Source organism: Alosa pseudoharengus, unplaced genomic scaffold (genome assembly GCF_046254945.1).
Source record: "Alosa pseudoharengus isolate Yale_2024_CS ecotype anadromous, Long Island Sound unplaced genomic scaffold, YU_APseudo_1.1 YU_APseudo_1.1_scf_24, whole genome shotgun sequence".
In the NCBI taxonomy this organism is placed as follows: domain Eukaryota; kingdom Metazoa; phylum Chordata; class Actinopteri; order Clupeiformes; family Clupeidae; genus Alosa; species Alosa pseudoharengus.
In genome coordinates this window covers 4,996,020-5,010,345 of record NW_027468689.1, presented here as the reverse complement: position 1 = coordinate 5,010,345, position 14,326 = coordinate 4,996,020, and the positions used below count along the sequence as shown (strand labels likewise).

The 14,326-nt window shown below is 40.9% G+C and overlaps 1 protein-coding gene across 1 annotated transcript; it reads right to left on the bottom strand.

Annotated features, from left to right (window-relative positions):
- Positions 1-1,593: 1,593 nt before the first annotated feature.
- gpa33a (glycoprotein A33 (transmembrane), paralog a) lies at positions 1,594-13,223 on the bottom strand. The gene is made up of 7 exons (XM_076302903.1): positions 12,827-13,223; positions 10,623-10,780; positions 10,303-10,519; positions 8,409-8,573; positions 8,177-8,293; positions 5,245-5,371; positions 1,594-4,501 (listed from the first exon to the last, which is right to left on the bottom strand). The coding sequence occupies exons 1-7, from the start codon at positions 12,864-12,866 to the stop codon at positions 4,135-4,137; spliced, it is 1,191 nt and encodes a 396-aa protein (XP_076159018.1). The 5' UTR covers positions 12,867-13,223; the 3' UTR covers positions 1,594-4,134.
- Between the last annotated feature and the right edge of the window lie 1,103 nt (positions 13,224-14,326).

The window sequence follows — 14,326 nt, the reverse complement described above, 5'->3', positions numbered from 1 at the left end:
TTTATTGATTAATGCCATGTCCACAGACGCGTTTTGGCCTAAGCGCACTGACGATGGCTTAGGCCGAAACACATATGTGGACGTGGCATTGCTCACTATGCCCATGAAACCGAGCTGCACCAATCACATCGGTGAATCTAATATAGGTAGACCAGAGGTGAGCTAAACAGATGACGACAGCGCTGCAACGTTGAAGTCTGGAAACATTGGTCGTAGTGTTATCCAATTGTGTCGACGTCCGGAATCAGTCCGTAAACATTGGTCGTGGTGCTATCCAATTGCGTGCAGTGATATTTTCAAATGCATGCTTGGTGCTGCCCCTCGAGTTGGGCCATCTTCATTACTCGTAGCCAGACCCTCAGTGCCCTATCATGACAGTCAAAAGCGCATCGTCACTCGTCAAAAGCTTATTTAAATTTAGTAGGATGAGTCCAGTCCACATTGGGAGGGTTTTCGTTATCAAACGTTGAGCGCATGGCGCAACAAGGTGTTCCTAGGTTTTTTAATCAGTCCTGCATCGGTATTTTGACATTCAACGGCGCATTTGAAGGAGGCTGCTTGTGAGACCGTATGGAATAGTCATTCCACTAAACCATGCTTTACTAAAACCTAGCATAGCCTTCACGCATTTGCACACCTCTATTATTTGAACTCATTGGCAAAGTGAAACTAACTTTACCATGGTGTCAGTCAACGACAAGACAGTTATATGCAGTTACTTTCACTATTGACTGACAATGGGTTACCATCGAAAACATAGGCTGGAAAAAGCAACACTTATCCTAATATTGCTCAAATCAAATGATTATCCTGCAGAGGAGATAACATATAAACAACCCGCCATAGACTTCTGACCAGGTGTACAATAGCGATTTTTATGCGCTAAGCCACTCCCTAAGTTGTTAATTGCCACACCCCTCGGCGCATTGTTTAAAAATGAAACGTGCAAAATAAGGAATTAAACTTCGCGCCGGGTGGAAAACGAGTTTTACGCCATGCGCCAGTGTGCAAAATACAGGATTGGGTCTGGTTCTCCAGGCTAACTATCCAAAGATAGCGACCCTTATCAAAAGATACCAATTGCAGGGGCCAACTCTGGAGTAACTCGGTGGGGCCTTGCCATACTTGCTCAAGGGTACAGTTGAACCCACAGCTTTTATAGCTACTGCAAGCTAGCCACTCCTTAGCCACTACACTACCACTGCCCTTGATGATGTATTGGGAAGGTGGTAGCGTAGTGGCTAAGGAACTGGGCTAGCGTGCAGTAGGCAGACTAGTTGTCCCGGCTGCCTGCGTTGTGCCCTTGAGCAAGGCACTTAACCCTGAGTTGCTCTGGGGAGAATGGCCCTTGTAATAATTGACATAATAAGTTGCTTTGGATAAAAGCATCAGCCAATGAAGTAAAAAAAGTATTTTTTTATGTATAATGATTCTGATGTATCCATATGATTTACCTATATTCATTTCGCAGAATTGCCCTTTGAGCTTTTTGGAGGTGCAGTCTCTTCAGTCAGTTGGCTTTCTACGGATGCGGTTAAGTGAAGGACCTTATCAGGGTAAGTGGTGACCCTCTTAACACAAGAGCCGTATGGGTTGGATTGAATCATCTTTATTGCCCCCCCAAGGGGCCATTTGGTTCGTAACATGTAGCCAGAACAAATACGCACTGAATCACAGAAAACAATGTAATACTTAAGGACATCCATACACATGTACATTATATTAAAAGCACGTATAGTAATTCTCAAGTATATTCCTGTGGGGTTGTCTGGTTCAATGCTGTTAATAATTGATGACGAGGCCATAGAGCTATTGGGCGGTTTACCACTGCCTGGTTTTTCAACTAAACCACATCGTTGGAATAGCCTTTGGGACCAGTCTCATCCAGTAACAGTTACAGTTAAGAAATTATTAATGTATTGAGAAGCATTACAAACAGCAACAAAAGAAGCCAGCAACATGTCATTTGTTAGGCGATAAGACAAAGCAAAAAAAAGGATATATATATATATATATATATATATATATACACACACATTTAGATACATTGTAGAAATATAAACAACGAAATGCAGTGTATGAGAATTTCAATCCACTGTTGCAAAATGTATGAGGTGTGGCATTTGTAAAGGTACAACTATTGGATTTGGTGTGCAATGGTCTTGGAGATGGAGGAGATAGATGGGAAGAAATCTCAGGTTGGATTTTAACCTGACTTCCTATACACCTCTGAAGTTCGCCTACAAAAAGGACCCAAAAGCTGCCATCTTTGCCCATATAAGGAGATCCGGATCTCTTTATATGGGCAAAGATGGCAGCTTTGGGTTCTTTTTACTCCTTACCTGTTTGCATCCCAGATTGATGATCCTTGCTAGCCTAGAAATCTAGACGCACCATAGCGGCAGCAAATTACATTTGCTTCCAGGGCTAGTCTAGCAACTCTCCGCTGGCTTGTGAGCTCAAAAAATAAAACTTCTATCAGGCCAATCAAATCGTGTATAGAGTCGTTAGGCGGGCTTAACATAATGATTGATGGCATCATGTTGCAATGGTTTGGCTTGAATTCCCTGCTACTTGAAAACAAAGAAGATGGATGTTGCTTTTGGCTAACAGTGTGACACGAGTAAAAGTTGGCAAAAGTTTGAACTAGCCAACTAGCTCCGCTGGTGAGAAAACTCATGGGACTCAGCGCTGTCCTATTGCGTGCAGAGGGAATTTGCACTGAACACTGCGAACGGTGAGTGCCTGGCTTGTCAGGCTAGATCCTTGCACTATGGAAGATGGGAAGACTTTCCCCTAAAATAATTAACATTTCAAGAAAATTGTGAAAATTATGATAAAATCTAAAGATTTTGTATAATGACTTTTAGGCTACTCTAGCAGCTGGAATGCAAGTAGGTAGGTTAGCCTAGGAGCTTCAGTGAGCTTGAGTTGAACCATGTATGTGTGAGAAATTATTTTATATACCATGAATTAATTAAGCATTGAATGAATCCCAAATACATTTACATATTTTATGTATACGAAAATAATCATTCAGGTGTATGACCATGCCTCCCGGATATTGTAGGAATACGGAAGGGTAAACCTCTCGACATAGTGAAAGATAAAAACAATTTACTTGTTTCATGCATTAATAGGTCACTTCATTGTTTATTTACATTGTACTCACAGATGGCTGTATCCACAGTAACATGTAGCCTAATGGATAATACTATTCCATGGGCCAAAATGTGGTGCTATGCTAAGGCACGATGTGTATCTTGGAATGTATTTATCAGAAAATCAAAAACACAAAGAAAGCAATTTCAGGCTATATCACAAGAAAGGATTATATATTTAACTAAGCATCACCACAATCCATTTAGAATATGATAAAAACCAGGCTTCAAAAATATGAAAAAAAAAAAAAAAATCTAAAAAAGTCCCATATTTAAAATTTTGAATTATAAAAAAGATACTGGAAATACATATCCTCCTTTGTCACGATCTTTATACAGTGTTGCCAGATTGGGCTTCTTTTGACTTCGTCGGGCAGGGGAAAATAAGCTTTAGGCGGGCAAATAAAATTTTGAGTTGAATGGCTCTCTTTGACAAAATCATTGTTGGGGCGGTTTTTGGCTGAAGAGGGCGGGTTTTTGAACTTGATTGGGCGGAAATCACTCAACCCAATCTGGCAACACTGTCTGTATATTGACATTGGAAAAATGGAGGAACCAGAAAATGGAGAAACCAGAAAACAGCAATGTGCTCCTCTGCTTAACGGCCAGGATGTTTCATTGAGGAATCGAGAAATCAGGCTACTAAATTAAAATGAGAGCCAATTTAGTCAAACGAGCCCACAGTTTAGTCAAACGAGAGCACAATTTAGTCAAACGAGAGCACAATTTAGTAAAATGAGTGCACGATTTACTAAAATGAGCACACATTTGTAAAACGAGTGCACATTTTCTTGATACGGAACAACAAAAAAATCTCTCAATGAGACCTCCCAGGCTCTATAGAAAATGATATGTAACATTCAAAGTTATCAAAGTTATATTTTCTAGTATATTTCTAATTTTCAGAGATGAATCACTAGAAATACCTGGTTATTGCATCAGCTTGCACCACAAATTCAACTAATCACAAGTTCTAATTTCTCGAGGGCTTGTTTATAGGTACGCTAGGAGGCCCGCCCCTATCATCATAACGATTCCGACTGGAGGAACGGTCATCATCGTATTGATCATTGTCACGTCGGTCATCATAACGGTCATCATATCGATCATTGTGGCGGTCACGTCGGTCATCATAACGATCATCATATCTCTCATCTCGGTGGTCATCCCTATGAGAGCGGTCGCTACGGTGGTTGTAGTCACTCTGGCCGTCGTAGTCAGATTCACTACGCTCATAGGGGCGATCACGGTCTAGGGTTCTCTCACGGTTTCCTCGCTCAGCATTAATGGGGCTTTCTTCGGCAGGCTCCCTGTCATGATACTTTCCTCCCTCTGGCTCTCTGGAACATCAGAAGGAAACACAATAGGATTTACAACCAAGAGAATCTCAAATGACTACAACTCATCACAGAATATCTTTTCCCCCCCACTGCATTTATGCACACAAAATAGGTGAGTCTGGGTGTTGCCGTCTTAACATTGTTAGGCTAGCTAATAACAGACATATCATTACCCACCATGTCATGAACTGTTGTCAAGTTACATTAAGTAGTTCAATTTATAGTACCCACTGTAAAATATCACATATAGCCTATTAGTCTATATCGTTTTCAAGACAGTATAGGCTACCCATATCTGGGAAAGTATGATGTGATCATACTTGCATATATCTTTTGTCAGCCTTTATTTCAAGATGCATGATGGTAGAAATATCTATTCAAAAGCACAGTTGATCTGTGCATGCCATGATCAACTTTTAATTCTTTGATATGGAAACCAAGTTCATTATTTTGGGCTGCTATTACATTAGAATTTCAGCCCAAAATGTAACATCGTATTGTACACCACCATCTGAATGTATGCCACCATCGTAATTGCATGTGCATAGAACTTCATTGAAGAAACAGATGGCTTGATTCTGTGACCTTGACCTTCGACCCCATACCTAACCATTTATTTTCTGTGATTTGCCTTATTAGCCTTATATTGCACATCCTGTGGAATGTATTGATTAAAGAAAACAGTGAATTGAACAGTGGCTTTTGATAATGTGTAAATGTTAGTTGAGTGAATGAGGACATACCCCATGGCGTATTCCTCATCCACCTTCTTTTTGCGGCAGCAACAGAAGTAGATGATTAGGATTAGGATGAGGACGGCAGCGACTACACCTCCGATTATCCCTGCGGTCATACCCATGTTCATGGTCACTGGAGCGAGAATGACCAGAGAATGGTGTTAATACCGGTCGGGAGAGAGTTGAGAAATGATAGAGCACATGTGGAGATTAAAATGTTGAAGTAAACCAAAGAAAAGAAAAATCCTCAGACTTTCCTACGACATTAAAGGAAAAATCTGGCAAGATCTAATTTTACATAGATCTTCTCGAGGTACTGTCGGTACGAAAAAAAGTACTGTCGGTACGAAAAAACCCCTAAAACAATCGGATTTGGATGCTTTTAAGTTCAGTCAACAATAGATTAAACGATACAAGAATACACAGGATGCAGAGCTCATGCAAATGGACACTCGGGGACATTTCCAGCATGGTTTTATATAATGCAAAGTAATTGTTAAACTTACATTTTCTGATGCATTTTTCTTAAAGGAGATCAGCGAGGTCACCGAGTACTATTGGTACAAAAGCCAGGCAGCTACAGCAGGGATAGTACCTATGTTCCCCGAGTCCTATGTTCCCTGAGTCCTATGTTCCCCGAGTCCTATGTTCCCTGGGTCCTATGTTCCTATGGGACCGGGGAACATAGGACCCTTTTCCCTTACCCTAACCCTAACTCTAACCCTAACCCTAACCCCGAGCAGGGAACATAGGACCCTTTTCCCTAACCCTAACTCTAACCCTAACCCCGAGCGGGGAACATAGGACCCTTTTCCCTAACCCTAACTCTAACCCCGAGCGGGCAACATAGGACCCGGGGAACATAGGACCCTTTTCCCTAACCCTAACTCTAACCCTAACCCTGAGCGGGGAACATAGGACCCTTTTCCCTAACCCTAACCCTAACTCTAACCCCGAGCGGGCAACATAGGACCCGGGGAACACAGGGATGACCCCCTTCAACAGCACTGCACTCTGTGGGCATGTGTGTGAGCTCCCATGTTCATGCCCCCAGAGTGCAGTGCTGTATCCTCCTGGCTGCGTTAGCTGCTACACTCTGTGGGCATGTGTGTGAGCTCCCATGTTCATGCCCCCAGAGTGCAGTGCTGTATCCTCCTGGCTGCGTTAGCTGCTGGCTGTAGCAACTCGAGTTAGGTAAAAACTCTTTTTAAGAAAATGATGCATTTTCAATATAGACTATGAGTTTTGTATTACAGCTTAAATCTCTGTTTATTTGCAAAATTATTATAGTGGGACAAATCCTAGTCTGAGGGTTTAACCAGAGACTTTTTAAAGAAGAGAGACGGTACTCAAAGAATCCTCCGTAGAAATGCATGGGGTTAGTTCGTGACCAGGGGTGCTGAATAACAAAAATAATGGATGTCCGACGATCCCCCCCCCCCCGGACATATTTCGGATTTTGACTGCTAAATAGCCTACGTCATTTTAGTGCGGTGTGCGGGTGATAGCGAGAAGTTTTAGAAAAGTCCTGGGCAGCCACAAATTACAATGTTCCGCGACAGCACTCCGAGTCCACTGCGCCCACCCTAACCCCACAGAATCGCACTTGACATCATTTAGTATAGCTAAGGAAAATTTCAGACTTTTCTGATCGTCAAAACCACACCAGAGATGTTAGGTAAGGGATAATGCCCGACGAGGTGTCCATTATCAGAAATAAATGGATGACGTGGAGGCGTGAACTGTCCGATGCGAAGCGGAGGACGGTTGCTTCTGCGAAGTCCATTTATTTCTGATAATGGACGCATCGAAGGGCATTATCCCGTTTATACCATGGTCACTTACGAAATAAATAAATATGAAATCAATTATTAATACTAAATGAGTTTTAGAGTTAAAATCGTTCGTTTTTTCAGCTGTTTTTGCAATGCTGTGGAATGTTGATAAGTCACAGCTGAGCGGACTAACTCAGGCGTTGTCAAGCAACGTTATAATAATTTTATAGGCTATCACTTTTTAAATGACACCCTTTTCAACCTAGACCATGGTATAAGCTTTAAATATAGGCTAATAATCAGGCTGCAATGATCTCGCAAATAATTTCTGAATAGCCTAAGTGTCGTCTCTACAGCAAGTAGCCTATGTGTCCTAATAATTTCTATCTAAGCGACTAGTGAAATGATTTCACTAGCTATAGCCTACATTTATTAGTTTCTTTCAGCTTATCCATGCTTTTTTTGAACGAGTAAATCGCATAGAATATGTAGGCCTATATCAACCGTAGGCCTACACACTTGATCGCTATCACATAGCTGAAACCACGCTACGGTTCTTACAGTAGGCTAACTGACTCATGTTGACGTTGATCTCTATAACTGTTAATTTTTAGTAGCCTATATTCAAACCTATCCATAACCCTTTTTTGCTATTTGACTCATCATTTCACATACAAAAATATAAATAACAGCGAATAAACAGACAGCGAATTAGTAATTATTTAAACAAATATATGCCTAATAATTTAAAAAAAATATATCTCCTGCCAGCAGGGGGTGCTGCAGCACCCTCAGCACCCCCCTTCCCGCGCCCTTGCTGTACTGCCTCATCTATCCAGTATGTCGACTGTACTGCACTTAGCTCCCAGCACTGCTCATAATCACATTCTAGTTTTTTCTAAAATACACATTGTGCCTCAACAAACGATATACAAATAAATGTCCTATTTGTTAATACTAAGATTCTTCGATTCTTCCGTGAATTAGCTCACCAGCAGTGATATGTCAAGTTAGGATATAGTATAAGCCACAACATTTGCTACATCTGGAGTTGACTTCTCTTATGTTTCCTCTTACCAAAAAAATTAGAGAAATGTAAGTGAACATTGCATGATGTGGCCCATTATAACTCTTCATGCAGAAAGAAATAAGGGCAATCTTACTTGGCATGACAGAAAGAGTCATGTTGCAGGTGGCCGATCTTATCTTATTGGAGGATGTGCATATGTAGTAGCCAGATGTCTCCATGGAGATATTAAAGAGGGACAAAACTCCGCCTTCTGCAAAATATGATTATGTTGTTAGTGGGACTCTGCAGCACCCTCAATGAACTTCCGAGAATAAATAACGGTTAAATGAATGAACAAAAACACTTTCACACATGTAATTACTTACGGTCGGTAGCTCTTGGGGGCAGAGGCCTGGGTGTGTTTCTGACGTCATGGCTTTGCCACTTATACGTGGGTTGCGGGGAGCCCTCCTCTGACCGACAGGTGAGTTTGATATCCCGACCATACTCCTGCTTTCCCTCAACCGCACAAATGGGTGAAGATGGAGCCACTTTGGAAAACGGGAAAGGCATATTACTGCACTGCATTCATTTCTAAAAGTTCTTATGTGGATTTAACATGTGACCCTAGACCCAGTCGAATCTCTCAAGACACCATTTTGGGGGTGCATGGGGAAATAGGCCTACATTGGGCGGGTTAAGATTATCGAATTTCACATTATGGCATCATTTCACAGTGTAATGTCTACTTTAACATTTTGAATGTTTTTGGCTCTGAGTGAACCCAGATATTCTTTAGAACGTTCATTTTCCAACATTCCCGTACCCCTTTAAGGTTTAAGGAAGTGCTATGCTCCTCTGTGCACATTTGCACGCGTTGAAGATGTGCGTCATTGACACACGATTGCAATTGTTGTGCGGACAAATGCGGACAGCCCGCCGCGCTGATAATGCAATTCTCGTCAGGAGTGGGGACACAGACACAGGACTAATACCAGGCCTATCACTGTGATGAGTGAAACACAAATAAACGCACCAAATTTCACCAAATTCATTCAGCAATCACCTCCGCATGACCGCTAGCTGCCCATTCCGTGATTACACTGTAAACAGCGGTGAATTTCTCCAGGAATACTGATGCTAGCGGGTGAGCTACTTCACTGGCGGGTGAATTTCTCCAGGAATACTGATGCTAGCGGGTGAGCTACTTCACTGGCGGGTGAATTTCTCCAGGAATACTGATGCTAGCGGGTGAGCTACTTCACTGGCGGTTCACTGGCGGGTGAATTTCTCCAGGAATACTGATGCTAGTGGGTGAGCTACTTCACTGGCGGGTGAATTTCTCCAGGAATACTGATGCTAGCGGGTGAGCTACTTCACTGGCGGGTTTCGTTTGGTTCTGGTTAAGATATCTATGTTTTTGTTTTGCACAAAAGTGTCTGCTATTGAATGTAAACATAAACAAATGTGACTTCCTGCTAAATCCTGACTGTGCCTTTAATTATTCACACCATATGTGACCGACACCACCCATAGGTGAAGCCCAAATCAATCAATTGATGTGCTTTTCATAGTGGAGGCCAAATTTTAAAATGCTTGCCACACATCTAAAGGAGCCTAGCTGGATGGAAATTAGCCTGGCCAGAGTTGACAGTCATCACACCACATTTGTGCATTCCCATGTCAATGTGTATTAAAACATCTGAGCGGATTAACTTTCAAATACAGGCGAGTGTGTGACATTTTTCACTTTTAAGTGCAGCAACACTATCTTTGGACTTGGCAAACAAAACTTGGAATGTTAGCAACACTTAGAAACACCTTTAGAACATTTTAAAAGCTCATATTGGCAGGCAGACATGATGAAGTTTCTCACATTCAATAGAAAAACATTTTCATACGAAAGGCTAACACAATGGCCTGGTGTGAATGAAGCCATGGACACCTGTAACCACAGTGGCCAAGAAAAGGAGACAGCATGTCACAGCTAGTGAAATACACAGATTTATCGATTTCTGACTTTCCATGAAATGTAGCATCTGACTTGTCTGAATGCCCTTATCTCAGCAGTGTCAATATCTTTGTGTATGCATCATTGGGAAGTTTTTCTATGGCCTTTCATGAAAACATAATAACTTAATTGCAATGTGATTGGTTTTGCCATGTAAGGGTCACATAAGGTTTCAATTCAGTGCTTATCATTTAAAAGTGCAGTTAAATCAATAAGGCCTAAGATTAACATTATTTTTTTATTTTTTAAAGAATTTTAAATTGCCTTACCTAGCACCACCAGTCTGGCAAGGTCCGCCGGTTTACCCTGATTATCTTTAGGGACTTGGATCATACACTCAAATATTTTGTTGTCCACAAGTGCTATATTGTTCAGCTTTAGGTCAGCTTTTCCCGCAGCAATGTTATGAAGTAGGTCAACCCGACCCTCATACATTTCCGTGATGTCCAGCGTTTTTGAGTAACTGTAGTATGTTAGTATGGTACTCTGTGGGGTAAAACAAAGGTAAGAAAGGCGAACAGAATCAAGCAACATTTATGATTAAAAGTAAACTTGACATAACAAGGAAAATAAATGAAAATACATTTACCTCTTCGCCTCCGTCACCTTTCGCAGTCCATGTTACAATTGGTTGGGGATCAGCCACTTTGGTTGTGAACGAACACGGCAGAGTAATATTGTCCCCACGGGCAAACTCGTAGTTTTCTTGAGGGATGCTCACAGTTATAGCCGTGACCAAGGAGAATCCTACAACACACATATATTTATAAAGGAGAGAGAGCATATGCAAAAACGGTCAAACTTGACAACCTGTTTCACATTAATGGTTACTGAGTGGTCAGCAGACAATGCTCCATTTGGGTAAACCACAGATATGGTATACATGGGGCAACTTTTTAGGCAATGTTGCTGGGCAACCACATAGCCAGTTCCGTGTAGATTGGATGATCATAACAATTATCTACTGAGGATTAAAGTTCTTTAGAAAAAAAAAACAGTTGCCCAATATCATTCAGAACGTGTCAGAAGCAATTCGCAGCAACATTGTTAAAAAAGTTCCCTTGTGTATCATCACATTTACTTTCACCTGTGACTGGATAAGGAGAGTCCAGTGCCAGGGGGAGGTGGACTTGTCTGATACAAAATAAAGCACTGGTCCATGGCACAAGGTGCTTCTTCTCTTGGCCCAAATGTTGTAGACTTTATTGGGTCTATAAAGGAGCACCTGAGCATTCTGAAATCTGACATCTGACATCTGAAAATTCTATGGAATCTCATGGTGATTGTATGGAGGAAATGAACAATTCCAAGTATGTGGTGTTGTGTAAGCGTTTTTTTTTTTCATTCCAAAGTAGAAGAACGGCATGACCATACAGGCCAATTAGAAACAAACAGTGATATGAAAATGAGCTGAGAGACAGACAGGCTGGTTTTATACCTCAGTGAAACAGGAAGTCATGGCTTGAAAGTTCATAGACTCTCTATTAACTTTTAAAAATTATTTTCTTAAAAATAAGAACTTTTTCTTCAGGGTGAGATTAAGCTAATTGACCTAAAGTGCTTATAGAGCTTTTTACTCATCTTTATGAGGAGTGCCAATAATTGTGAAGTGTGCTATAGGCTACAATTCAGAATCTTGATGACAACTAATGACTTTAATTAAGCATTACATAAATATTCGACTACCTGTTTGCATTGTTTTGTGCCTGCTGACAATTTTAATTCACTAAACTGCTTTGCTCAGAGTTCCAGACCCTTTTACTGTTTTGTAAATCCCTAGCCATCACTCTAAAAGGGCTCACAGAAATGGTAGGACTTGCCTGGCTGGTTCATGTGCCTTCTGGTGGACACTAGAGGCATTGCAGCTTTGATTCTCGGGGGCCCTAATTGTAACTCCTGTACTCAGGCCCTGCAGATGACTGAACTAAATCTAAACCAATATGCGGCGACACTAAGCAGACTATTATTCCTTATTTACTTAATTCACACACAAAAATCGCCTGGGATTATTGTTAGTGAATGAAAACAACAACTACACAATGTTTTAATCACCACACCACCCTGTAGCCTACACGCCAAATCCTTCCTGAATGTAGATAAAATAGATAGAACAACAGTTCACATGGCTAAATAATCCAGGTTTCATGTAGTTGAGCGTGGTTTCAACAATGATGAAAATAACAACAACAACATTTTGTTAGGCATGTGTTAAGTCTGTTTACTGCACAATGGCTACAAAGGTGTTGCCTCCTACGAGGAACAGTTCAAGCATTTGCAGTCAACGAAAGGGCTGTGATATAAGCACATTGTATCTACAATGCACCTAACCTCAGAGATTGTGGTTCCAAATAAGTTATACTGAATTCACCTGTCAGTCCTTCTAAAGTTATTTCTGAAGCTCAAAGTGAATTTAGTGGATAGTTGAAATAGCTATGTTCCAAGATGGAGTAACCTGTCGTTTCATTATTTTATGATCCCATCAAGGAATCAAGAATCAAGAAGTTAATGATAATGATATGAAATGAGGTTTCATACAGGAACAGGGGAGTAGGGTGTGGCAAAAAGGCTTTCTGAGAGATATTCATTTACCCCTGTGAGAATGTGCAGCATAATCATCGCTTCATCTGTTATTTCATGTTCATTAAAAAGTATTTCAAAACCACATCAAGGCATACAATAAAATTCCATTAACAGTTTTGTTGTCTGATAAATATACTGTATAACTCACAAGAAATGCCTAAGTGAGGTGATTGGAAAAGTATTTAGCAAAAAATAGAATAACTTTAGACTTACCGATAAAAAAAACATGAAATGTAAGAAGTGCGTCTCCCATTTTGGTCCGTTTCAGGTGAACATCAGAGTTCAGTTCCAGTTAAACCAAGAGTTTCAGATTATCTCCCAAAGAGTTTCAGTTATGCTTTCGAAAAGGGAGTGACCCCTAAGCAGGCGGCAGGGATTCTTTCACATGAATGTAGATTTGCCTTTTAGTCAAGTCAGGTCTTGCCTCTCACATTAGCCTCGGTGTCAAAATGGCGGGCTCAGCTCAGGTACTGTGCTCGTGCCCTAATTGGCTGTTCAGTGAGATTGGTGTCGAATGCTGATATCTAAGAATACATTTGGATGTTGAGCTTAAACCTGACAGTATCTTAACCCTTATGTTGGCAAGCCCCATAATAAAATCAGCTCATCTTGGTAAAGTATTTCATTTCATGGGAGGGGGATAAAAAGGGCAAACAAAAATGTAAGTAGGAAACAGGAAAACACCTACAAGGCCATATATGACACTGCATGCAGCTCCAACTGGTTCAGCAGGTTTAGGAGCGTCTTTATTTGCAGCTGCTATGGGCGGTGCTGACATACACACTCAAACACTCACACATTCACACACTCACAGTTAACAGAGGATTTCCTTAGCTGTTACTTAATATTATGAAAGACAGCTAGATTAAAACGTGTGATTTCACACTGTGGTGTAGCACATGATATGAGAGATTACCTCGAAGAAAAACAAACAGAAGGCCTCGCATTAAGATGGAAATGTCCGTGGGGGGGTGGGGGTGGTAGCTGATTGGGAGAAAGACCATAAAGGAGCCAAACGAAGCTGCCTGGAACAACCAACAACCGCAGCAGCAGCAGCAGTTTTTTCGACCCTGCAGATACTGCCTTTGTTATCTTATGCCTTTGTTATCTTGGTGATGGCACTTACTTCTCTGTTTTAAGCAAAAGTGCCACATATTGGTTACCTCCATAATGTAAGATACATCCATAAGATAAATGAGAACATGTTTTCATGAGAATATTTTTACTCAGTAAAATAAGCAGTTCAACATTCCACTTCTCTAACAAGTAAGATATATTTGAAACCAGGGAGAAGCAGGTTTGCGAAAACAAAAAGTTAAAAACAGCCACAGACGCAGAGTCATAACCATGGATATCATAGGTGCAAGGAGGGGCTCTCTGGCCTCCAAACAAATGTAACTGAAAATATAAACTTATAGACTTAAATTGTGAGTTTCAACTTCAAGTTCAAACTTGCAATTTACACTTTTTACTCTTATTTGTTTGAACACACCATTGTATCGTTATTTACCCCATTTTCTCACTCAAATGTTATGAAATTGCTGCTCTCTCACTTTGAATGAATGGAATGTTGTTGGATTATTCCATGCAATGTGCAGAAGGATTACTAGTAAAAAGTCTGAGTGGGGATGTCCTTAGACATCGCCACTCTTGATGACTCATAGAATGCCCCTCCAATCAGATATTAATAAATAGTTTGTTGTTCAATAAGAA